We start from the raw sequence: 26,576 nt of genomic DNA on the forward strand, positions 1-26,576 counted from the left end.
TAAATCAACAAGAGGCAGTGTACTGGCAAAGACTGCAGACAGGAACATTCCCAAATCTGCATATCCTTAGCAAGATTTACCCGTTGCAATATCGGAACACCTGCCCGTGGTGTGGTAGCAAACCTTCCTTGTACCACATCACGTGGGAGTGTAGAAATAATGATAGTTTTCGTAAAGACCCGAGTGCGAAACAGTGAGAGAGCCGCCTCTCCAGTGGCGATCTGGGTTACCAACTAGGTCTGATCCAGCACGCCCAGCGAGCAGCGAAGCCCTGGAATAGGGGCACCCACCCTGTGAGAAGAAGGAAGATGGACCTCTTCCGCTACTAGCACAAGACCTTTCTAGAGAAATTAACATATTTCCTATCCTTTCCTATCAGCATCTGAGAATAGAAGTGAACGTGACACTAAATCGGAAGCAAATGTGAAACTTTCCATCCCACTGGTATACAGCTTGGCACATGCAAGGGCATCAGTGCGCCATGAGCACAGCACAGACAGTCAAAGGTATTCAAGTGAGAGAGAAGCTCGGGTTTACAGCGGCAACATGCCACACTGCATTTCTTAGGACAAATCCCTCTCCACATCGGCCACCAACTGCAGTGCCAGCAGGCATGGATGAGAGAGAGCTTTCACGCAGCTGCCCTTACCCATTGGCACACATGGTGGCTCTAACGTACATTCAATCGTTCAACTTTTACATGATAGCATTAAAGGCCCCATTCTCCAGAGAATTCGACATCGGCACTGCCGGCGTTATAAGTGAAAATTCATGAGCATGCCCCTGGAAACTGGTAGCTGGCAGGTGACATGGTCAGGCCCTGGTTAGTCGGTGTGCTGTGCAACGTCATAGGACCACATGACATGGCCGAGTTGGCAGGAGCTGCAAACACTGACTGCTCTTTCGAGGTGGGAGGGTGAGGTGGGAATCGACCCCACGGGACCCTTGGATCCTAAGTCAGACATGCTAGTACATACTCCTATGCCATGCAGGCACTTTTGTACAGCTTTAAGTGGAACTTTATATCCATTTTAGGTGGTCTTTCACATAATGTGGCAGCTGACGACTATATGAGAATACACTAGATATTAGAGGCAAAAATTAACAGATTAGTAATTAAGCAAGGAGCAAAGTGCTTGTACGCGAACTACAATCCACAACGGAAGCCATAGGTAGGAGTCATTCATGCTGTCCTGTCATACACTTAAAGGCAAAGCTTAAGTGCGCCTCAGATATTTCCGTCCACTTTTCTTTACTTGTTGTGTTTGTGCGCGCGCCAGTTTTGGGCTCAACAACACATGGTGCAGAACCACTTATCAAATCAGCGGAGGAATGCATGCCACATTGAAAGCCAAAGTTTTCTAGGAGAGGTCCATTCTAGAATGTATTGAATTTTTCCTGCAATGCACTTCATTCTTGCACCTACTCTTGAAGAGATTGGCTAATGTTTCCTGTCCAAATCTTTTTTTTTTTTTTTATCTGTCTTTGTTCAGTTACCTAAGCTCTGCAGTGCAGTGCAGAAACTTTTCAGTAACATAAAACTAATGTTAGGTGTCTTGACATCATGAATTAAATGCAGTTAGTACAACACTTTTACACATAATGCGGCACTGGTAAATGACAGCAACAGCTACTAGCTCTGAATGGAAGAGCTGCTCTGTTACAACGCCAAGCAACCATTGATGTCTCAACTCCGTGGCAGCTGAGGCTACTCCTCAGACAAAGATTGCAAAATAAAGTGCTTCTGCTGCTTGCTTGATTGCTTGCTTAGAGGAGGTAGTGAGAGACCTGGATTGGGAGCCGTTAGGGATAACGGTTGATGAAGAATATCTCAGTAACCTACGATTCGTTGATGACATTGGCTTGCTTAAAGGCCCACTGTCCACCCTCCGGTCGAAAATATTTTCTTCCCCGGTGACTGTGAGACTTCACCCCTAGAACGCAAGGCCGCAAAACGTTTTTGAAAAGAGTAACTAATAACACAGTTACAGCCACCGCAATCACTCGATTCTGTCATGCTTCTCTCCTTCCGTTCCCTCGCAAAGGTTTTCCACTCTCCTGCCCGAGGTCGTCTAGCCTCCGCAAGACAAATTCCCCTTCCTCCTCCGCGCTTGGCAGGAGGTAGGGCGTGGCACTCCGCGAGCGCAAAAAAAAAAAAAAAAAAACGGGCGAGGGAGCGCGCGCCGCTGGGTTCAGTCTGGCCGTGGCGAGGGAAAAGCGCGCAGCGAGCAGTAGACACCCATCCTTCTCCCGTCAGTCAGCAAGACGGACCAATGGACGTCGTTCTCAGGAAGTACGTCATAACTGTGGCTCGACGGGCCAGCACAGGAAACGGGAAAGCTGGCTTCCCGAAGAAGAGCATGAGAGAGCTTTGATTTGTATTTTCGTTGCTTTGCAGCGCGCGTCACTGTAGCATTTTGCACAGACTATCTCCGGTACCTGATCGAAACACTGGGCTCCTTTGCTTAAAAGATCCTTCCCTGGACAGTGGCCCTTTAAGTAGTTCAGGACACGAATCGCAAGCGATGACTAATTACCTAGATGAGCAAAGCAGAATGACGGGCCAAAGGACCAACATGCAGAAGACTAAAGTAATGTTAACAGCATTGGAAAAGAATAGGAATTTACAATTGGTAGCGAGGCAGTGAATATATTAGGAGAATATGTCTCCTTATCCTGGTAGTGTGATCTGGACCATGAAAATGGAATAACTAGAAGAACAAGACTGGGATGAAGCGCATTTGGCAAGTACTCTCTGGCCATGAATGGCAGCTTACCAGTATCCCTCAAGACGAACGTATATAAATTTGGGGCAGAAATGTGGAGGCTAATGAAAAGGGGTTCAGTTTAAACTGAGGACAATGCAGAGAGCTAGAACGGAAAATGATAGGGGTAATGCTGAGAGACAGGAAGTGTGCAGAGTAGGTCAGAGAAAAAATGCGGAGGACATCGTAGGCGAGATCAAAAAGAACTGAGCATGGAGAAGACATTTAATGTGAAGGCGAGCTAAAGGTGACCAACGGTCACTAAAGGCAACAAGATTGGATTTCAAGGGAAAGCAACTATAGGGGAAGGGGACAGCAAAAAGTTGGGTGGGCGGATGAGATTATTAGGAAGTTTGCTGAGATCAAGTAGCTGCAGCTGGCACAAGTAGAGTTAATTGGAGGGATATGGAGGAGGCCTTCACCCTGCAGTGGGTGAAGACGATGATTAAAATAAAGAAAAAAAAATTTCAAGTACAAGTTCTGCGACTGCTGTAAAAATACAATGCTGCCACAGTCACGCAGCATGTTTGGAAAAGCAAAAATATTCACATAAGATGAGACTGCACGAGGGAGATGTTAGAAAGAGAAGTAAGTAATGCACAGGCAACGGGGAAAGCTTACAGAAGAAGGGTCATGCGGGAGACAAATTGAAATGTGTTACAGCAGTCTCACCTAATGCGCTACCACGGAAAAGGCTGGCTGGCCAATCTAATGCATCAAAACTTCTACGAGGTCAAATATGCAAATATTACAGCACCTGCTGTAATTTACGCTCTCTGCCCAATACAAAAGAGTTCCCCCTCACCATAATGAGCAGACTGGATGCACATGAGCGCTGATGATTTTTGCAATGCCGCGGGTCAGGAAGTCCCAGATGACGAGGCGGCCATCATTGCACCCAACAGCCAAGAGAGTCCCTCGTTTGTTGAAGGCACATGTGACTGCCAAACTGATGCAGTCCAGTGCTCCATCAAATTCCTGCGCAGGAAGGAGCATAGTAAAAAAAAAAAAAGAAAATGCACTGCTCTACATGAAAATAAAATTAGTGACTTCTAATGATATTTTGCAGCAACTTATACTTACCCGAGAATAACAACAAATAACATGAGAATCACCATTTCATTTTAATAAATATCAGGCATCTATTTAAATTTATTTAATTTATAGGGTCTGTCCTGAAAGTAACGAGACAAGTTGTGGCGTTGCACACATATGAGCGTGATTGGGAAACCCGGAAAGCAGTTTTGGGGGACAGTGCAGGAAGTTTAAGCTTCATGATGCAATGGGTTAAGTTGGCTTCAATCAAACGAAGCCAATGAACGTGCCTGAGCGTGTGCCCATTTCAGAGCTGCGAACGTTTTGTAACTGGGAACATTGAAACAGCGATATGCAGTAATGTAATACTGGAAGTGTTCAAGTGGCATAAAACATTTCAGAAGGCCGTGAAGGCTGCTTCGGATGATAATACTGATTGCGTGCGTGTTATAGTGAACAGTGGTCGGCATTTAAGTGTCCGTATGATTTCAGAAGAGTTTCTACAATTATGCGGCACTTATTAGTGTCCACTAAGCCATGTACACAATCAATACCGGGGTCCGCAACTATCGTCAACACGCGCCCAGAACTTTTGCTCATGTGGACTTGTCAACGAACGTGTAAAATGCTTTGAGCAGAGCCATTTGAACATTCACGATCTGACATTTCACTGTTGCTGTATGATGCCTGCTTTCATACGCGTGCAATGCCACAACTTGTCTAATTATTTTCAGCACAGACCCTGCACAATGTATACATTTTTATGACATATGAATGACTGCTTTTGTGCTGAATCTGAAACTATCCATAAAAATTGCTCTATACTGGAAAATGCTGCCAATACAGAAATTACAAATAACAATGGATGAGCCTTGTGGAGCACCAGCATTCTCACAAGCACCAGCAAATTTTAAGTCTGTAAACTGGTCGCCTTTTGCTGATCGAAAGAGCAATACAAATTTCTGCGTTCACAGCATTTCAGCAACTTCTGTGCATGTCACAGGTATCCTTAATGAAGTATTTATGGTCAAAGTATGTTGTGTCATATATTAATGTGATTTATTATACTCTATCCATCAAACTCAAAATCACAGTGCTTAATAATATAGGTGCCACTAATAATATAGGTGCCACTTACCTAAATATCAGGATATGGGTGTTGGCCAGTTATGATTATAGGAGTACAGAAACCAAATTATGGTTGCTCTTTCCTTCTTGTTAAAGATTATGTAAGATATTACGTGGTATTTGTCTACAACTACTTAATCATTTATAAGTGAATTTTTTTGTTGCCTGTTTCGGTTTAAACAACCAAGTGACGGTTATAAAGTAAAAATTAAGTATAGGTCAGGTAAGGGGTGAAAAAGCTGCAATACTATTCACTGCTTCTTCACTTGTTGTGATTCCTGTTCTTGAGGCATGTGGGTTACAGCATTGTAGTGAACCAAAATGATGGAGGAATGATTATATTGCAATTTTTTTTTTATCGCTCACATGACCTATACTTAACTTTGATATCATAGTCATTGCTTAGCTGTTGGAACCAAAATCGAAACAGCTGAGAAAATAAATTCAGTAATAAATTATTTAGCAGTAGAAAGCAAATATGACGTGATAGGCAATGTTTCACAATGGTTACAATGAACAAAACACGCAAACGAGAAATAGGTACTCATTTAACACAGAACACAGCACAAAGGAACACAGACAAGAATGAATACTGTTAATGATGTTAAAGGCAGCTCAGTTTGGTGCAAAAGAAATGAAAAAAAAAAAATTTTGCCCCGCAGGTATTTTAAACTGTTCAAAGACATTGTGTAAGGCTAAGTATCAGAGCCAAGAAACTTGTACTGGGGATGTACAGGCTAATATTTCAAGTCAAGCCTTGCCCCACAAAATATTCCCTGTGAAAAAGCACTGCCCAGGTAATTTAACGTGAACAAACTCTGCGCACAAACAGACAGTAGCGATGACTTAGTTACAAAGAATGATTTGTTCAGGCGGTAGGATCCTCTTCGAACCTCCCCTCAGGACGATAGCATTCAGCTGTAATTTGTTACTTTTGTGAAGCTGAATATTACCAGGGCCATACGGACGGGTATACAATGATCGCTGTGGTCGCTGCCGAGACTACCTAGTCCGGTCAGACCTAAATTTCAGCATCTGCTATTAAGAGTGCCCATTGCCACCGACTGGTCCTTACAGTGAATGCACCGTGTCATGCAAAAGCCGGTCGCTTTTGCCGGTCCTCTGCACAAATTAAACGACAGCTGACATGGCAGTGTGACAGCGGCAGCCTGTTTTATGTGCTGATGAAGTAAGCAGACCAACAAACCTCTGGGTAGTTCTGGCCGAATGATTCTGGAAAACAAGGAAACAACAAACACACTATAAGTATCTCTACTCGTACGCACTCGTCGTTTATTTTCAACTTGAGCAAACGCCCATTAATACTAGTAAATCAGCAGCTAGAAGGCAGTGTCAAGACCATATAAAAGTAGCAAGCAGCCATACGAGCAACTCCTCGTAAGTACTACATACTTACCTAGCAACTCGAGGTTCATTTTGGCCTGACAGCAGCAGTATAGCGTGTATTTACATAATAAACTATCAGATTAAGTTCAGTGTGCAGTACAAGGGTGCTCTCATCACAAAACTATAGGCATCTCTTTTGAAGCTCACTTCTGTTTACGGGCGGACATGCGCCATAACGCCATTTAACCGGTTTGACATGCCTTGACTCGGTACCGTTGCTTGCTCAGTCAGTTTCGTTTTCGAGAAGATCACCAACTTCTAATGTGATCGCCAGGTCTTGCAAGGTCCATCTACCTTGGGTCTTATTCGTTGGTCTTATTCTGTTAGCAAACTGCTGTTATAGGCTATTTAGCGCGCACAAATAAGTTCTGTAGTAAAGAAAACATTCAATATCAGCTTCGCGTAGTGTATTCACCCATATAAATGCAGTTCTTCGGCGTCTCGGTGGCTATCTGAGGTGGTTCGAGGGTCCGAGCTCGTCGCGCTTTAGCGTTTTCTCTTGGCTGCTGGCTGGTTGAATATGGATGTAGTACACGTGGAATTTCCCCATTTGTATAGCGCAACTTTTTCCTCTTTTTTTTTTCGTTCCGTCGTTCCAATCTCGAGCTGAACCACTCAAAAAGTTTTAAATTGTTGTCATCATCACGCTCTAGAAATCCACATTCTGTGCCCTTACATCCATTCTTGCAGTGGTAAGAAGCCTGTGCCGGAGTACCCGGGTTCGATCCCGACCGCTGGCGGCTGCGTGCTGTTGTTGTTGTGGCTGTGAAGGAAAAGAAAATGCATGGGCCTGTAGCTAGCCACATCCACTGATTGATTGATTTATAGGAAGCGAAAGGCGCGGTAACTGTCTCACTTGTTTTCTGTGGACACGTCAACCACGCCGTAAAAAAACTGATTTAGTTATAGGAAGGGAAAGGCGCGGTAACTGTCTCGCTTGTTTTTCTGTGGACACCGCAACCGCGCCGTAAGGGAAGGGAAGAAGATGGGAGTGAAAGTGGAACGAGAGAAAGAGGAGCCGTAGTGGAGGGCTACGGAGCAATTTCGACCACCTAGGGATCGTTAACGTGCGCTGACATCGCACAGCACACGACGCCTCTTTGTTTCGCCTCCATCGAAACGCAGCCGCCGAGGTCGGGTTCGAACCCGGGTACTCCGGCAGGGAAGGAAGGTGGGAGTGAAAGTGGAAAGAGAGAAAGAGGAGCCGTAGTGGAGGGCTACGGGCATGGAGGAAGGAAACAACTTAGGAGAGGCCCTTCCCATTACCAATGCACTGGAGAAAGTGTGGCGGAAGTGACGTCAAAATTTAGGGTTAGCCAAGTCGGGCTATTAGCAACGGCGACGCTGTGGCTATGAAAACTCGGGCCACTAGCAACAGCGTTGCTAAGGGCCCTAGGGCCCTAGGTACGTGAGCGTCGCGGAGAAAGTTAGTGCGAAGGTGAGAGACGTTGCAACGTCCGGTCGCGGCGCGGCCGCGCCGGCTTCAAAATAATGACGTCAGGGCCTCTCCTAAGCTTTCCTTCCTCCATGCCATTCCCAATGCATTGGAGAAAGTGTGGCGGAAGTGACGTCAAAATTTAGGGTTAGCCAAGTCGGGCTACTATTTGCAACGGCGACGCTGTGGCTATGAAAACTCGGGCCACTAGCAACAGCGTTGCAAAGGGCCCTAGGGCCCTAGGTACGTGAGCGTCGCGGAGAAAGTTAGTGCGAAGGTGAGAGACGTTGCAACGTCCGGTCGCGGCGCGGCCGCGCCGGCTTCAAAATAATGACGTCAGGGCCTCTCCTAAGCTTTCCTTCCTCCATGCCATTCCCAATGCATTGGAGAAAGTGTGGCGGAAGTGACGTCAAAATTTAGGGTTAGCCGAGTCGGGTCATTAGCAACGGCGACGCTGTTGCTATGAAAACTCGGGCCACTAGCAACAGCGTTGCTAAGGGCCCTAGGTACGTGAGCGCCGCGGAGAAAGAAAATGCGGAGGGTAGAGGAGGAGGCGAAAGGTTGCAACGTACGGTCGCGGCGGGGCCGCGTCGGCATCCAAAAAATGACGTCAGCTAGGCCTCTCCTAAGTTCTTTCCTTCCTCCATGGCTACGGAGTAATTTCGACCACCTGGGAATCTTTAACGTGCGCTGACATCGAAACGCAGCCGCCGAGGTCGGGTTCGAACCCGGGTACTCCGGCACATATAGTCGGGCGTCTTATCACTGCACCACGCCGGCGGGGCCTAGTTCGTGCGAAGAGAAAAAAGTAGAGAAGAAAAAGAAGCGGGAGAGAAAGACGCGCGCCGCAACAGCCTTCGTCCACCACCTAAGCGGTGGCGGGTGCAATGACGGCCTACAACATATAAAAATTGGTGGCAGGCTATAGCCGCCGCCGCAAGCGGAGGTGACCTAGCGCCCCAGCCCCATAGGGCCAGGAACAGCCACCCTTCACCACTGTCAGTCCCCGGGTGGTCGAAATTACTCAAGCCCTCCACTACGGCACCACTTTCTCTAGCTTTTACGGCGCGGTTCCAGTGCGACCGATACTGCGCCTTCCGGCCTTTCCATTCTTTTATAAGCGAAAGCGGTGACACGTTGTACGCCGCAGTTTGACCTTCAGCCGACCTTCAACCGCATGACCGGTGCCCTAGCTGCTCGCCGCCCGCTTCTTCTTCTCACGTGTGGTGCACGCGCGGGCGACGCTCGATTCTTCTTCTGCTGCTGCTTCGCTACTTGTGCATATCAAATCTGCTTCTCCGCGCGTGCGTGTGGTGCACAGAGCGGGCGGTGCGATTCTTCTGTTGCTGCTTCGCTTTTTATTCCCACACCCAGCAAACTTCATTCGTACCGGTACATATATCTCCACAAATACACTATATATATACCTGTCACCACAACATTTCACATTTCTTCCCCTCCACCGGCACTGTGCACTGCCCATCTGGCTCACCTCCTGGTACCTCTCCCTTCAAAATGCCCTTGATATCTTCGTACTTTAGACCCGGATGTGGTGTCCCGAGGTCTGCAGAAAACCATGGAGGCGCTTTCACTTATACTTAGGTTTAGCTGTGTTAAGCCTAGCTTAATCCCCCCCTTTTTTTTTTTAATTTTCCTGACCTACCGACAAGTATAAACAATATGTTAATCGACCCCCGTTCGTGGTCGAACATGACTATGCTCGCAGTAACCGGGTGAGATGGAACGCACATATCGGACTTTCATGAAGCAGTTTCGCGGTGTGCATTCTATGCAGCATCCCCATCGCTCTGGCAAAGTTTTAGCACTGGCTGGCATGCTTTCAACGCTACTGCATCATCCGCCTCTGCCTCAGATAAAAAGCAGCATAGACATCGAGCTCGAGCTCGCATGATGGGTAATATTTCGATCGCATACCCCTGAGTCATGAGCACAGAAGTAATAAAAACGTCTTTTATTTATGTTGCATGTAAATAATAATTTGTCATAGTGGAAAGCCCGTCACTTAATGTGCTAGCTGCCGATGCAGGCGTGCCCATATATGCAGCAATGGTGCACCATGCTATGGCGCAGAAAAATATGAAGTTCAAGGACGCTGCCTACATGTGAAGATCAAATATGGGGCACAAAAAAAGAAGCCAAGTCACGGAGCGAGTTAGCGTGATACATATACCTGCATGGCAAATTCTTTAACTGGTATCCGTAAAAGGCCCCATTTTCTGGGATTCTGAGCATTAGAGAGGAGCTAAAACTTGCGAAAAGTCCAAGTACAAGCAAAGGCTCACCAAGCTTTTGCTTAAAATTGACCTGCCAGCATGTTTTATTTGCCCTAAGTCGCAGGAACTAGCACGAAAAATGCGGCCATCAAGCACGCCAGCTGTAGATTTGGGCGGCTGTATACATACCTGTAACCGCGGCGAACGACAAACACATACGCAAACCTTTTAAAGTTTAAGATGGTTTCGAAGGAAGTATACAGTTCGCAGTGAATTTACTAAGCAAGTAATAATTCGCGCCAAATCATGTCACTTTCAAGACATGGTTTTTTTGGCTCAAGTGCGATTCATTATCCTTCTTTATAGCCCACCATCAAAAGAGTCTTAGGGTGCCATTTTGTAGGGGAGGACAGGAAGTGTTGACAACCGTGCTGCTCTTCTTCCCAGCCTCGAGATTGTTCACTAAGCAGGGAAGTCTTGCCATAAGTTTAACATGTGAAAAACCTTTAATTTTCTTTGTTTTCGTGCAACTTGAGCACTTTTTCGCAGACCTCACGTGAAAAGCAAAAGGCTTGGCTTGGTTTGGTTAATGGGGTTTAAAGTTGCCCAAAAAGACTATGGCTATGTGGGACAATTCATAATAAAGGGCTCGGAAATTTGACCACCTGGGCTTTTTTAACGTACACACAGACATGCACAACCCAAAGACACCTTGCTTTCCACTTTTATCGAGAAACGGCTGCTGTGGCCGACTGACCCCATCTCCTTGCATTCAGCAGTTGAGTGTACTAACCACAGTGGGGCTGAAGGTGTTCAATGTTTCAGATGTTAATTTTTGTAAACCCTGTGACGGTGTTATCAGAATTTCATTTCTTGGTCTTTTCCAGCTTACGAGAACTCTGTTTTCGATACAATTAGACTCTGTCATAGTTTAGAGATGCAAGCTAACTTACCCGTCGCCTCAGTGTCCCATGAATTCAACTTCAGCAATGCAGGCATGGATGCAATAATTGTCGTGTGAAAAGAGTTGGCACAGAATTTTATTTTGATTTTTATGAGAGCATGTTGAGTTCTCCACCACTATAGCAAATCTCACAAGCTTGGTCGAGCTGGGTTTGCATTGAAAGAAAAGAAGCAACCTGAAATAAAGCTCGATTCTTTTTCATGAAAGAACAACTCTGAATCACTTTTGGTGCAGTTGCAAAACACTCGACACAAACACGTACACACTCCCAGACTGCAATCAATGCCTTTTCCCAACCTCGGAAGCACATATCGTATGATCTCCTTCATTGCAACACTTTGCACCTTACAGCCATGGCGTCTTAGTGCACGTAACCTTCGCATATGCCCCGTATTAAATTAGCACACATGTACTGGCTTACTTCCCCATGCATGGCACAGGTTGAAGCTGTGGCATAGTATCTGCATGCATATAAACACATATACCCTTATCAAAGCCCACAAAAACTGACTCCTTATCAGGATACAAGCTGTGTGATGCCGCTGTTATCTTGGAACTGGAGAACAGACACCGAAGCTTTTATTGTTTTCCTGCCTAGGCAGCTGTGCATGTAATAAGTTGTCATAAATGTTAGTACAAAACCCGCGAATGCACAATAAATAATTTATAATATTGTTGTCATGACAGGAGTTCAGTTTCTATAACAGCTGACCCACGCGAAGTTACAAGATAACACCGGAAATTGCCCTGCTCTCTGAGGCATTGTAATTTGCAACCTGGCTTACGATGTTGCAATGGGTACTTGTTGCAGAGAAATTAAAAATGAAAGCTGTTCAGTGAAAAAGGCTCAAAAATCAGTGTCCAGCAATTTTACATTATATTCTATTAATAGTATGGCGCCGTCTTTAACGTTACAAGCATAGAAAGAAAATGTAAAAGCTAAAATTTTAGTGTCAGTACTCCTGTATTAAAGAATATGAAGAAGGTGATCTACATTTTATAGACCCCTTGACTGCACATTTTCATATCTGAAAAGGGCCTCATGGCAAAGCAAAAAAAGCTTGTTAAGCAACAAAGTAAAAGCTAGCAGATCAGAAATACTGTCTCATCATGTAGCAACACTGTTAAAAAAGGCATGGTTGAATTTCACTGCCAGTAAGAACCAGTAAGAACCAGTTTCACTGCCAGTAAGAGCTGGTAGCTGGTGTCTTCAGGTATTTTGATGCTCAAGTTAGATGGTTTATCTGTTTTCCCTTTTTTTTTTTTTTTTGCCTTTTTTTGACAGGCACCTTGCTTACAAGAGTGTCTGCTTTACATTACACAAATGCCCTACTTTTCAGGGTCTTGTAGGCTGCATATACAGACACATGCACACACATGTACAATGTGTTACGAGACAGAGTTTAGATTTCACACTGAATAGAAGATGGACAAAATCTGAAATGCCACTCGGAAAGTATATCAGAGTGGTATGATGCGCATGATGTCAACAGATGATTTTATGGGCATGAAAATTGTACTTATACCTCGATCATCATTCCTTTTTTTCTTTTTTGGAGAACACAGTTGCTGGCAAAGCAAACTGCCATATGTTTCGCATACAACTTGTCATGTGGTTATATATACTAGAGGGATACAAGCTCCATGAATGAGCCCATTGCAGTAACAGATACAACAGAGCCTTTGATGCTTGACATAAAGGCTTTACCTATGCAGTCTCTTTGCTAAAACTCGCCTATTATTACCAACACATACACAAAAGCAAGTATATGCCTACATATTTTTCCTTTTCCAAATCAGAGATGCATGTAAAACAGTGATATACACTAAATAAAAAAATTTAACATGGATCGTTTTCCTTTCTATTAATGCTAGTTCATGTAGTAATCCAGATCAACCATATTAAGCCAAAGCCACAGGTTAGCACACTAAAATTGAACAGAATCTGATGGTGAATAAGTGCACGCACAACATAAAAAGAGAACGAAGTTCAGCGAAAGCAGATCACTGAAATAAAAACATGGAGCTGTCAAAAATAATTTTACATGCACAACTTTGAGTTCCCCTAACACCAAAAACTACTACAAATTTTTGTTGTGTATTGGTGTGTGCATGAAACGGTTTGAACTCGAGTGGTTATGTCATGTGACAGGTGCGCACATCCAATACAAAGGAACGTAAGTATCGTAAAATCACCAGTCTGACAGAAGAACGAGAAAAGAAATAAAGAAAAAAAAAATCAACGGGAAAAGATTAAAAGCTAAACACAAAGAAGACAGCATCACTGCACAATGGGCAATGCAGTCGCATCGTGCACACATTTGGAATAAGTTATATGCATGACTCAAATCACAGTATTATTCACGAAGACATGTATGCACACAGTGACTGAAGTACGATGCATGATGCCTATGGTACGAGTCAGGCATGTATTACGGTCACGCTGTGCGTTGATCGTACCTCGAGTAGAGCGCCTAGTAGCGATACACTGCTAACATTTGAATTAAAACCATTCAATATGAATGTGATATGATAACGGTTATGTATAAATGCTGTACATGCGGCGCATAAAACCAAGATCAGCCTTGTGGCCTTCGCTATGTAAAATGATCACAAAGAGAAGATGCAAAGAAAAAGCTCTGCTTCTGTACTTTGCATTGTCTAAAATTGACTAGCATGCAAACTTCACGCTCAGAGCTCTGAACCTTGAAAATCATTGGGGTCGCTCCACAGCTCGTAAAGCAGCCGTCTTGTTAAAAGGAAGATTAATACTACATCTAGAAGGACAAGATTCGCAGGTAAAGACCTGAACTTGCATAACTCTGCCTTGCTCTTCTGCAGAACTGGAGAGAGAGAGAAGCAGAGAGGTATGAGTAACCATTGTGTACATCATTTTCGATTTTCAAGCTCTCCAACGGCTGAGAAATTGCAGAGCCCTGACAGCTGAAATGAACACAAGTTTGCACTAATACATACCCGCAGTGACTGGACGTTTAGGTTTAAGGTTCTGAAAAAATAGAAGTATATTTCACGATCTCAGGAAAAGGAAGCAAAAAGAAAATAACTCCTTTTGCGTCCACCTGTGTTTCACGTTGCACATCCTTGCGCATCTTTGGCTTGCTCTCCAGTCGACCGTATAACCGCGGTGCCGACAGTAACCACCCTGTTATCAATCAACGTCCACCATATCAAACACACCAGTCTTTGCACCTTGAAGTCAAACGAGCAATGAAGGTGCCAGTGTGTCCCCTGCGTTTGAAGTCTGGTGCTAGAGTAACGACTTGACTTGCTTCACTTGTTCTTGCCCGCAAACTCGTGCAGAATGTCCCGGGCCATTTGCAAATCATTTCGTGCGATGCCCAGCGCACGAATTACAGCATCCTGCGCATAGCCTTCTGAGGTGAGCTCCGATATGTAGTCCATGTGCAGGTTCTCGTAGCTCACACGGTCGTTTTCCTTGTTCTCCAGTGCACTGGTACCGAGTGGCCTCAACGCTCGCAGCCTACGAGAAAGGAAATGAGCATCTAAGCATTCCCGCTGCTCAGATGCCTGAACCACAGTGAATAGGTAAGAAACGCCTGGCAGTGATTACCAACTGAATTTATTTGAAAAGCCAAGCATGCGTGCCCAAAAAATAGAAGCTTTTGGTTTTTTCCTACATCCACAATCCTCTTCGCATCCTTCATATCAAATAGCAGCCAATGTCATGAATAAGGCCTTCAGTTTCCAGTTTTCTGCGAAAAATCGACAATTTTAAGTTATAGCTTCCATGCGTTAGCTCCCATGTGCTCAGTTTTTCGGTGATACAGCTGTTATTGATATCAGCAGGAATTATAGATTAACGGGAAAAGGTATAATTTACCTTATTTGCACGAATATGACAAAAGAAGCGAGTTTTGAGAACCTAGGAGGATTTTAGAAAAAAACACTAAACAAATGCAAACGGCATGAAAACGTATGAAATCAATAAATTTTTTGACATCATTTAAAAGGCAATGAACACTTCAGATTTCACAATGAATGCAAGCAGTCTCTCGAGCAGCAGCCGCTGCCATCATCCTCTTGCTAATTCTACTCTGAGCCCCTTTGCCCTCCTTTGTTGTCCATACATCATTTAACTCTTCCAGAGCCGTCTCTTCTTCAATTGCCCATACTGCCCTCTTTCTACAAACATAGCCACCTTCGTCCTAAACAATCGTTTAGTACTATGCCGAGCTTGCTCTACTGCTGTCTAGTTGCCATCAGATGCCGCAACTTCATCAAACCCCTTGCTCCATCACGGTGTACCAGCAGGTATACTGCACCAATTAGCTTTGGCATGCCAAGCTACAGATTTTCTGAATGCTCAGATCCATCCAGAATAAACTGGCTCTTCACTCTCTCGTGGCCTCTAAAATAAGTTGGAAGTCTACCAATATTTACAAGCACATCAAGATATAATGTTTTAACGCCACATCGATACTAGTACTACTACACTGGCTTTCAAAGCTGCGTACCTCTTCTCAATTTTTTGGCTAGTCCCCGCAGATCCATTTGCTGATCCAGGAAGGGGTGAACACAGTGGAGAGTCCAATGGGGATGGCTCTGTTTGTCGAGGAATGGGAATAGCAGCTGCAAAGGGAGAGAGAGTGAACAGAACAGAAAAAAGTTATGCAGTGCAACAGCTATGCATCATAGTGCCATGTTAGTTTCAGAAGACTAAAGTATGTGACGGGTATAGTATCCCCTTCAGGTGCCAAGTCCACATTAGCGGACGTGACACGAGCACTACTTAAACCTTCATATACAAGGTGCTACGTCCCCAAAATATAATAATAATAATAATTGGTTCACAGGAAGGGAAAGACTCAGTATCTGTCAGCTTGTTTCCGAGGACACCTGAACCAAAATGAAATGTCGACCACCTGGGGTTCTTTAACATGCACACAAACCTCTTCAAAGTGCAAACACAACAAAAACCAGCTGGAGGATTCCAGGGACCTAAAATGGGCTGATTTGTTGACAAAGTGACCTCTTATGACAATAATGAGTCAACAGGATAACTATAAACGAAAACCATTAAGCAGTAGTGAGCCACTATGTGGACACATGATGACCGAACATAAATTGCGTAATTTAAGCCCCTGAAAGGGTGAGAATTTTTTTCGCTTTTATCTTGGCATGAGCCTTATAAGAATCAGAAACTTACCTTACTTCAACTGAACAAAAATTACCTCCAAAAGGGGGCATGTTCTTAGAACAAAAAATGTTTGCCGAAATAAACAGAGCACAAGGTTTTTATAAGCTTAATAAGCATATTAAGGTGCATTTGTGTCCCACATTACTACCCTCATTAGGTGAGCACTGCTGGTGCAGAAGTATACTGATAAAGTAAAGATGAAAAATGTTAGAATGGAGTTTCGAAAAAAAAAAATTTAATTTATGAAACACAATTTAAACACTAGAAAAGTCAGAAGAGAGCGAGATGACATGCCAAAGCATAAAAAACAGGCATATAACACCACAATTGTGGCAAGCGGTTTTAAATTCTACATTTCGTCAAGAACGTCATTTCGGTTTGGTTTGGTTTATGGAGTTTAACGCCCCAAACGACTCGGGCTATGAGAGACACCGTAGTGAAAGGCTCGGAAAATTTTGATCACTCGGGATTCTTTAACGTGCACTGACATTGCAAAGCACACGGGCACTTTCATCGCCACTGAAAAGCGGCCGAGCGCCACTTTTCAATCCCATGTACTTGGGCACAGTAGTTGAGAGCCGCAACCACAACCACGGCGGGGTGCCAATCAGATGGGTACTCGTTGCAATAAATCATATTATGTACAGCCTTTGTCAAAAGTATACGGCCCAAGAATTTTTGTTCTAAGCCCAGTAAGGAGGCTCGTAAAGCAACGCTAGCATTCGAAATCTTGTAGATGACAAATCTCGCCCTCGTTTTCCTCTAGCTTACATTCATATTCCGGTATTGCTGTTGGCAGCCGCATTACAGTGCTTAGAAGTGAACCTCTTGGGCCATATACTTTTGACAAAGATTGTACATCAACAGATAATGTACCACTAAACTGTACACCACACTATAAACATCGAGCGCCATCTTCTTAATACGACAGGGTGAACGTCTGGCAAGCACAGATGTAGCCTTGATGGCTTGCTTCTAGCTTGTACCTGGTTTGCACTTGCGAAGTTGCCATGCACGATGGTTTAGTTCGCTGAAGTGAACAGTATGCGAAAAGACTGAAGCTCCACATCCTCTTAATGAGAAACATGCTTTGTGTTGCACGAGGAAACAATGAACCAATCATAGCCGGCAGGTGACGCATATGATCGAATGCAATTCAAAATACTTGTCTTCTGTTTGCTCACTTCGTGGCCAATGCTGCCACATTAACTTGCCCTACTAGCACACTCTGTAGTATAAGTGCACCCCCTGCATTAACAATTCGAAATTGTCCTTTTAATCAACCAAAATCCATGTCATTTAAAAATTTCCCAGCCAATCAATGAGATTCATATGGAATATGAGCAGTAGCGCTAATTTTGTACAGCACACCGCATGGTTGGGTTTATAGGTTTTAGTGTCCAAAACCAACATTGGCTTTGAAGTACACTGTAATGGAAGGATCGAGAAATTTCAGCCATCTAGGGTTGTTGAAGGTGCAGTGACATCAGGCAGTAGATGGGCACCTTGCGTTTAGCCTCCACCAAAATGCAACAGCTGCGACTGGGGTCGAACCCATGTCCTCAGTATGAGCATCTGAGCATGCGAACCACTGAGTCACTGCAGCAGGGCCATGCTACGCGAGTGCTTTACTATGTACATAAATAAATGCAAAAGCAGCACGCAATGCTGGATCATGATCGCTAAGCAGGTGCTGCATTGGTGCATCAAAGCAGCTGCCGCGCTTTATTTATCCTTTTCTGTTCTCCACTCTTCCCTCTCCTGACTGACCTGCCTTCAGCCTCCTCCCTCCTCCTCTCCTTTGTTACTGCTCTTTACTCTCTTCACTTCCCTGCTCCTCCTTTCCAGACTGCAGCATTTCCCTCTTCATACAACAGATATAAGGCCTCAATTGTAAAACCAATGCCAATCTGCCAACTTGGCTCTGTCACATAGTGCCATGTCATCGCACATCCGGTCAACCAATCGTAGCTCTCGGCCACGTCACGTGACCCTGTGATGTCATAACAGCAGCTGCGAGGCTTCAGCCAGAGAGCAAAGCGTGACCTTCGACTCCTCTCTCCCCTTTTTCATCGCAGTCACTCTTTACCCTCTTCCCTTTTAAGTTCCTCTCTGACGCTGATGCGTTTCCTCTCAACATTGCACCAATACAGCACCAATAGCAAGCACCTAAGGTGCTTTGTAGGGGAGGCCTTCAGTGGTTGTGTAGTCACTAACCATGCCCGGCACTGAGCTCTGTGTTGGCATAGCTGGGCTCTTCAAATAGGCCAGCCAGTTCAGCATAGTGGACGCTGGGTGCTGGCTGCGGAGACGGTGCTCGCTGCAGGGCCATGCTGCTGCCACAGCCACCCCCAGGCCACGTGCCGTTGGTGTTGGGTGGTGATGGAGCTAGGGTGACAATGGTCGGGGGAAATGAGGACGAAGGCCTGGGCCCCAGGCAGCAGCCAGAGCTGGAGCTTGAAGCCGAGCCAGGGTTGGAGCTGGAGCCAGAGCATGAGCCCCTGGCAAACAGGCCCCCCGCATCGTGCTGCACCTCCGAGTAGGTCACACTTGTCCCTGGATACAATGCCGTAACAAAGTGTGAGATACGATGCTGCTGGTGCAAATGTTTGATGCTTGCTTGGTGCATTTTGCTTCCACGAGAAAGAATATCTAGCAGCAGTCCCTCAGTGGTGTGGAAATGAACAGCCTGTGTGAGACCACTCATGTCAGATTAGTTTATGCATCCTACAGAAGGTTTATTCAGTGCTTTCGAAGATAAAACAAAAAGCAAGAAGTGATAAGCAAGAATGAGATAAAAAGGTGGGGGAAGAACAGATTAAGAAAAACATAACATAAGATGTTTTTTTCTTGAGCCCCTATTTACAAACGAAGCCATATGCTTTAACCAGCACAGCTCATTCGTGTGTCAATAATATATATGTGCTATACCAGCAGATGCTGATCCTAATTAAACAAAAATTGCTTCAAATTATCAGTCGGCAAATGTGCTGATTTGCAATCTCTACTTACCAGAATTCTCAGGTGAGCTTTGAGGTGTACTAGATGTCCGAGAAGGTGCCCCACCGTTTATGTATTCATCTGTCCCAGGCCTGAATAAAGTTTGGTGTCTGCAGATGCAAATCAGGTGCAAGTCAGGTGGCTCTGTTGCAAGCAGTTACTTTTCTATCTCAAAATGAACTCAGACAAACATATGCCAACTATCTTTGCATTTTATAGGCAGTTTCTTTCTCCTCAATTTTACATTCATTTAGATGGATGAAATATTCACTGAGAACATATGGCATAGCCTCTGGCATCAAGTGAACAGAAAGCAGCTCTGATGTCCTAACTTTTCAGTGCATCTGAAGGGATTCTCTGGAACTCAGTGTGCTGTATGGGACCTTGCCTACTCAAGCAATGAAACAGCCTGGCCTTTCAATCAAACATGCTAACTGTCTGGGAGTGAAGAGAGGTAACAGGCACACAAGAAACATGTACACACAGGCCGCTTTTTCCAATCAACTTAAGTTCAACCCTCCCTCATAACCTCCATTATTGCCAGCTAGCCCGACGACCTTGGCCCGACAGCCATGTTGATATCCAATATGCCATACAATGCATTGCACACTTACATGCATACCGTAGAACACTCCTCCTGGCTAAACCACTGAATCTTTGCAGCCCAAATTTCGTACAGAAATCACATTTGGACTTGAGTATGCTTTTATATCAAATCCGTTTGGGGTACTAGCTTGATTCGATCAGAAAAAGTTGGATATTCACACCATCTGTGGCAGCAGCCAAGGATAGCAAGCCACACTGGTGGCGCCACCTCGTTGCGCTCCGAGCTCGAAAATGTTTATTGCAATTCACAAACAAAACTTTTCAGATTCAGTGCAGCTTTTGCCAACTGCTGATTGTTATTTATAAAGAAATTAATAAAGCTCTTCAAAACTTCTGCAAAACAGCTCTGCCCACCTACTTTCCTTCACCAAATCTCTGTGGCAGTATTGCTGCAAACAAAACAAGATGGCGCCACCGGTGCCATCGCTGGGACAGTGGCTACTTTTGCTTCGCCACTGCCACAGATGATACGAACATCCAATTTTTCCCGAACGAATCAGGCAAATACTCCACAAGAATTTCGTTTAAAAAGTACTGACGAACAAATGCCATTTATGTACAAAATTTGAGCTGCAAGGATTCAGCAGTTTAGCTGGGAGAAGCATTCATGACGCGCATGTATTAGTGCAATGCGCTGTACATAAAAGAACTGCAGCAAAAGGCCATACGAGCAATGTGTATTTTAATATGACAGCGATAAAGGCCTCACTCTGCAGAAAATCCAGTGTCGGTTTTGTTGGCGTTGTGAGCGAAAAATCACGGCCACGTTTCTGGCAAATGGTAGTTCATATGTGACATGGCTGTGCACAGACTGGTTGTAGGCTTTTGTGATGTCACAGGGCTACACAATATGGTGGAGTTGGCAGGCACTGCAAAATCATTTTTTGCCTTTGAAACAAGAGTTCAAAATCCAGCCTTTCAAGTCTCTAGGATCCAGAATTAGATACACTGCCTCTCACAGCATGCATGCAGGCTTGTTCGTAGGACTTGGTTAAAGTGGTGATTTATATTTGTGTTAGGTCATCTTTCATGAAATGTGACATCTTACGACTGTATGTTGACGAGTATATGAGAGCTAACAGAGGCAGATATAAAAGACTCTGGGTTAAGCGATTACAGGGAAAAGTGAATGGGTGCAAACGAGGCTCCACAAGGCGCACCAGCAAATGGGAGCCCTTAACGCTGTTTTGTTGTCATACACTTAAAGGCAGAGCTGAAGTGTCTCAGTATCCCACAATTATCTTTAGTTGTATTAGAAAGTGCTAAGCTGATTCAGAAGTGCTCCCAGTGCACCATGCCATCAATCACAGCAGGCTGCCTGCTGTGATTGATGGCACGGTGCAATAACTACCTAGCAGATATTTATGACTACTTTGCAGAGCTAGTAGAGTTTAGACTTAGATAGCGTTACCTTGGCGATGTTCCAGGTGACTGCCCAGGGGTATTAGTGGGTGATGCCCTGCGTGGTGGCACTGGAGGAGGTGCTGTGGTCGCTATACGACGAGTCACCATGGGAGATGAATGTGGTGACACCAGGGGTGAACGACTGCAGGACTGAAGTGTAGAAGCAAAATGCAAAAATATAGATAAGTACAAACGTGCACAAGCGTGCAACACGAGTGAAAAAAACTATCAATAGACTAGAAAATGTGATGAGCCCTTAGGATCAGCACTTGACCCCACCTTCGTGTTTCGGGGTCACCATGCAGGATGAACAGCCAATAAGATTGTTTTCAGCGGAATTCGAGGACCATTATAAACCATGCCAGGTCACTAAGGGTTCTTTGTGTGATCTGCCATATTATGAATTGTTGCAACTTATTGCATGCTGAATTCTGGTAGTTGTGTTCTGTTGCGATAATATTATGGGCCGTTACACAAGTTACACATAAGAGCTGAGGGCAAAAGACAATGCTCTTAAGCCCACAGACTACCAAAGAGATCACTTTGTTTTATCTATAAGGCAAATTGTACCAGGTGAAGTACTTAATTTCCAGTCTACTTTTCGTCCATGCTTCAAATCTTTTCAATATATTTTAGTACCTGCATAATAATGAATACACACACCCATCAAATTTTCAGTGATCTTTCTTGAAAAATAAATTTTGCCGACACTTGAGCTCCACCTACAAGGGTCTGACCAACAGCATTAACACCTCCTGCCTGCGAAGTCTCTTGTGCATCCTCATTTGCATGCACGCATTTTGCTACTCACTTAATAACTAATCCCTTAATTGGTGCCCCTATTACCTCGTACATACTCATTAGCACAGTCAGACGCTACTAAATTACGTTAAAGACCGCCTGACAGAGACACAAAGCAGTTTAACCGAGCCGTACAAACGTGCCAGCCCAGTCTTGGTGTAGGGTGCCTGAATCTGGCTCCGAGGTCCCACATTGCCCTCCGTAAAGTATCTGACAAATCTGCCGTGTCGTGTGGTCTCGTGAAGTCACACAATCACACAGTCACACGTCATCTGCCAACTACCACCTCCCAGAGGCATGTTTGCTACTCTTCACTCACAACACTGACCACGGCTACAAAACCACCAGGCTTACTGCTGAGTGTAGCCACAAAGCTGTCGTGTTAAAAAGTAGGTTCACTATATGAGTAAGTATGGGATATAGATTTTAAGTAACTAATATTATAAAAGGAAGAACCTTATTTAATTTCAGCACAGTGAGGTATACGAGTATGGCATAGGGCACAAAATGATTTGCAGCCAAACAAAAGGCAAGAAGTATAGGCTAGTTGCACTTCCAATGCTATGTCTTGCCAGTAAGTGGTTTTATTAAATAAAATGAAAATAATAATAAAGGAAGGAAAAGATTTTTGCCTGCCCCAGTATCTGCTATCGAAATGAACTGAAGCACCTGAACTGGGGCGGTGGAAATAAAGGGATAGCAAGGAAACAGGTAGAAGAAATCAAAGAGGTGAACGACAGGAAGAAAGGACAGTTTAGGCTAAAAGGTAAAGGAGTATAATACAATATTGTACATGCTATGTTTTGCCATGGTTTAAATTCATTAACCATAACTAAACTTTTTTGCTTGCCCAACCAGTGACAAATTATGCCACTGTTTGAAGCATAACTTCAAGTTGCACCCCGGCTGTTGAAAACATCTGTGGAAAAAAAAAAACAAAAAAGAATACTACAACCAGTTCTACATCTCTGAGACTTGAAGCTTGTAACTCATACGTTCCATTTTTTGATGGAGCCCGAGTGCCCTGGTTTCAATAATAACTTGTTTTAGTTAGTTTGATCAGCGGTGGTGAGATTAGGGTCAGGTATGAGTCGGTGGGAAGCAAAGAATACTTTTTTTGTTGGATAGATTGAAAGTATATTTATCGAGAAACTGCACTCTTGCAGGCAAATAGGCTTGTGGCTGTATGTTTGTAGGCTTGCGCTACCCTGTAGTACGACAGTATGCTACACAAACATGAATTAAGCGCTGCATCCCTGTCTGCACATTCGCTCCGCAAGAAGGACGAGCACTTCTGAAAGCCACCCAACTCCCTATTGGACCTCTTTCACAACGAAGTCAAATAACACTCACCCTGCTTCCATCGGCTGTTTCACTTCGTGGTGATAGTGCCAGGGCTTGTAAAGAGGACGTCCATGTGTTCGGGTCCTAAAACCAGAATCATCAAAATTCGATGCATTCGGCACCTACTGATCCTTTCAACTGCACAAAGTGCATTCAGCACCTGAAAGTCTAGGCGACAATAAAGCAGACCAAGGCGCTTTGCTTCATTTGTAGCTAGACCAGCTGCTTCTTTTGCTAGCAGCAAAGTAGGTCATGCACGTGAAGCGCTAGTGGTATTCTCAGCTGCAGTGAAATCAGTTTTATCATAAAAGTTGAATGAGCTTCATCATGTAATGGTGAAAGGGTGGTTCTGTTCAGGTGACTGGCCTGTGCAAAACACTGAAGACAAGTAACTATAAAGCAACGCTGGCCCATCAGTAATACACTGTGATCGCAAGTGTGCGCATCTGTGCCGAGGCAGTGCGTTCCAAGGAGACTTAAGCGCAGCTCCTACACATTTTGCGAAAATTTCAACACTAAAAATGTCGCAAGCTAAGTGGCCCATGAAAAGCTATTCACTAAAGCTAGAAAACGCTCATGAGTAATAGGTATCCCATCAGTCCCCTCCGCAAGGCAAAACTTTTTCAGCTAGCACGGAGACTAACGTGGAAAATATTGGCGATCAAAAACAACGCTTCTCCTCTTCCCCCTCAACTCAATGAATCCCAGCGTGGAAGAAGAAAAATGAAGAAAACAAGCCGCGCCGGCACCCCACCACGCTCCGTTCTGCCCGCGCCACTTGGGAGCGTCCAATGAGTGGGCGCACCCAGCAAGCCCCGATGACATCACATGGGAGGTTTGAGTCATATGGGAGGTTTTCGCGGGGACAACGCGTTGCCCTAATTGGTTGCGAGCACTTTCCGGGAGCACTTTTTAAAAATTATTTGTAAATTATTGATACCACGTAAAGATTTTAAATTTGGCTCAAATGTTCGCAACGACCATGTCGATACGTCTTTCACTAGAATACTATTGGAGAAAGTGCCGTTTCAGAAGGTTCTACAGTTATTTCAAGCACCAATTCTCAGTTACAGATGTCTCTGGAATCGTTTGAGCCCAAGTGGAGATGAATGAGGAGCCCAAGCGTGCAAAGATAGGTGCACTGTGATGACAATGGATAAACTGTGCAGCAAGACCTGAACATGAGCACACACACAAACTAGCATGTAAACGTTCATTCAAGCATTGAGGCAATGCTGCTATATTTATTTATTTATTTATTTATTTATAATACTATCAGTACTATTCAGGAAAAAGATAGGAGTGGTTTGGTTTCATCAAAGTACACATATAATAGTAAACTAAAAAATATTAAAATAGTAAAAATAGTAATAGTAGTAAATAGTAAAACTAAAAAATTAAAGAGCAAAGCAGAATCTACATTGGAGTAATGCGAAAGCACGGATGCTGCTGTTGGTTGCTTCTGGTTGCTTCTAGTAGCTTAATTCACTTCTTGTTTGCCCATTTTAGTCTTTGGTACTTTCAAATTGCGCGCCAATCCCTTCCTATGCTCTTTTTTTGGCTCTACTTCCGGTTGCGTGACGTCACAACCTTGACGTCATATCCACTATGGCACCCGTTTCTCTCTTTCCGCTTTCACTCCCACCTTCCTCCCTTCCCTTACAGCGTGGTTCAGGTGTCCACAGAACAAGTGTGGCAGATACTGTGCCTTTCATTTCTTGTGAACCAGTTATTCTAATTAATTACCTAATTAACTTATTGGCCTATTTTTTTCTGCAGCAACATTACATCAGCCTCTATCGAATTGACCCCACTCATTAACCTCTACAACTTCTCAATTACCCGCAACTGCTGTGGACACGGTCTGCGGACAGAAATCTGTGAACATAGCGAAGTAACACTTTTGCGTTAAAAATAGTAAACTAAAAAAGTAAAAAAAAAAATTGCAACCAATGGCTCTTGTCTTGATATGTAAATGTCACCAACACCAACGCCAGCTCTACTGCAAGGCAAATCCGTTACGATGGGTTTGCAATTATCCTTGTCCTGTGCCAGGCACGAGGTTCTCTTTAGCTTGAAATGATAATCAAGCTCCAGAATAGCAAAGATGCGTAATGCCAAATTTGACTGAGCATATCCAGCCTACAAAAGTAGCAGGCTTCAAATAAAAGCTTTAAGGATCCCAAAAATGTTGTCGCAATCCTTAAAGACCCCGGAGACTCCAAATTGAGAACCAGTTGTCAAGAAAAAAAAATTAGGTGCTAACAATCTAGAACAGAATTAAGAAAAAACCCTATACTGTGCTTGTTCCCTATATCACTAAATGTCATCATCATCATCACCAGCCAGACTATACCCACTGCAGGGCGAAGGCCTCTCCCATATTCTTTTCAATTAACCCGATCCTGTGCTAGATGCACCCACTTAACCCCTGTAAATTTAAATTCATCTACCCACCTGACTTTCTGCCACCCCCTGCTACGCTTTCCTTCCCTTGGTATTCTTCCTGTTACACCTACTGTTTTCTGTTCCATAGCTCTCTGTATTGTACCAAACTTAAGTAGAACCCTTTTTGTTAGCCTCCACGTGCCAGCCCCATAGGCAAGTGCAGGCAAGATGCAACTGTTATATACTTTCCTCTTGAGCCTCAATTCTGGTACGCTGTTAGTAAGAATCTGCGAGCACTTGTCAAATGCACTCCATCCCAACCTTATTCTCCTAGTTATCTTCGTTTCATATTCGCCTACCACTTCCAGTGCTTCGCTACCTATTGTGAACTGCTGTTCCTTTCCGAGGCCGTTGAGCCTTACCTTGGTCTTCTGCACATTGATTTCTAGGTCTACCTTACCGATTTCCCTGTCTGGGTCATCACTCATTCTTTGCAGTTCATCCCAAGTAACTTAGCAAGGCAGTGTCATCAGCAAATCCCAAATTATTGAGGTATTCTCCATCAAACCTTATCCCAACCTGCTCCTGTTCCAAGTCTGAATATTTCCTCTAAACTATAACAGACCGTTTGTTGTAATAAGTTGTGTCGCTATAGCTGGTGAACTACTAACCTTTTTTTTTTTTTACCTAACACGAGCCCTACGAAAAACCGCCGACACACTGGATTCACACTCTCATTTTAAGCACTTAAGTTATAGCTGCTGACATGAGGTTACAGCAAGTACTTTGCACAGCAATGTAATCTGCATTGCTTTCTACTGCAGACATCTACTGCAGCACTATTTTAGTCAAGCTATATGACAGAGGAAAACGGTGCGTGTTACTT

The 26,576-nt window shown here is 44.2% G+C and overlaps 2 protein-coding genes across 3 annotated transcripts in view; both read right to left on the reverse strand.

Annotated features, from left to right (window-relative positions):
• The window catches only part of Rbbp5 (retinoblastoma binding protein 5), a 50,714-nt gene extending 44,167 nt beyond the window's left edge, over window positions 1-6,547 (reverse strand). Inside the window, exons 1-3 of one of the 2 annotated variants that reach the window (XR_014708071.1) lie at window positions 6,346-6,547; window positions 6,136-6,161; window positions 3,571-3,743 (exon numbers count right to left, since the gene is read on the reverse strand). Coding sequence is in view for 1 of the 2 variants with exons in the window: in XM_084606993.1 (XP_084463119.1) it covers window positions 3,571-3,743; window positions 6,136-6,161; window positions 6,346-6,364 (218 nt within the window). In the remaining variant the exon portion in view is untranslated. The remainder of the gene's footprint in view (window positions 1-3,570; window positions 3,744-6,135; window positions 6,162-6,345) is intronic. The other variant, XM_084606993.1, reaches the window with a different exon arrangement.
• Window positions 6,548-11,022: 4,475 nt separating this feature from the next.
• Window positions 11,023-26,576, reverse strand: part of Cbl (E3 ubiquitin-protein ligase CBL) — a 48,256-nt gene continuing 32,702 nt past the window's right edge. The window contains exons 7-12 of the mRNA XM_084606994.1: window positions 23,312-23,386; window positions 21,165-21,307; window positions 19,160-19,257; window positions 18,365-18,703; window positions 15,465-15,579; window positions 11,023-14,470 (exon numbers count right to left, since the gene is read on the reverse strand). Of these exons, the coding sequence (XP_084463120.1) occupies window positions 14,260-14,470; window positions 15,465-15,579; window positions 18,365-18,703; window positions 19,160-19,257; window positions 21,165-21,307; window positions 23,312-23,386 (981 nt within the window). The 3' untranslated portion in view covers window positions 11,023-14,259. The remainder of the gene's footprint in view (window positions 14,471-15,464; window positions 15,580-18,364; window positions 18,704-19,159; window positions 19,258-21,164; window positions 21,308-23,311; window positions 23,387-26,576) is intronic.

Source organism: Amblyomma maculatum, chromosome 6 (assembly GCF_055883805.1).
Source record: "Amblyomma maculatum isolate TAMU_Amacu chromosome 6, ASM5588380v1, whole genome shotgun sequence".
Lineage (NCBI taxonomy): Eukaryota > Metazoa > Arthropoda > Arachnida > Ixodida > Ixodidae > Amblyomma > Amblyomma maculatum.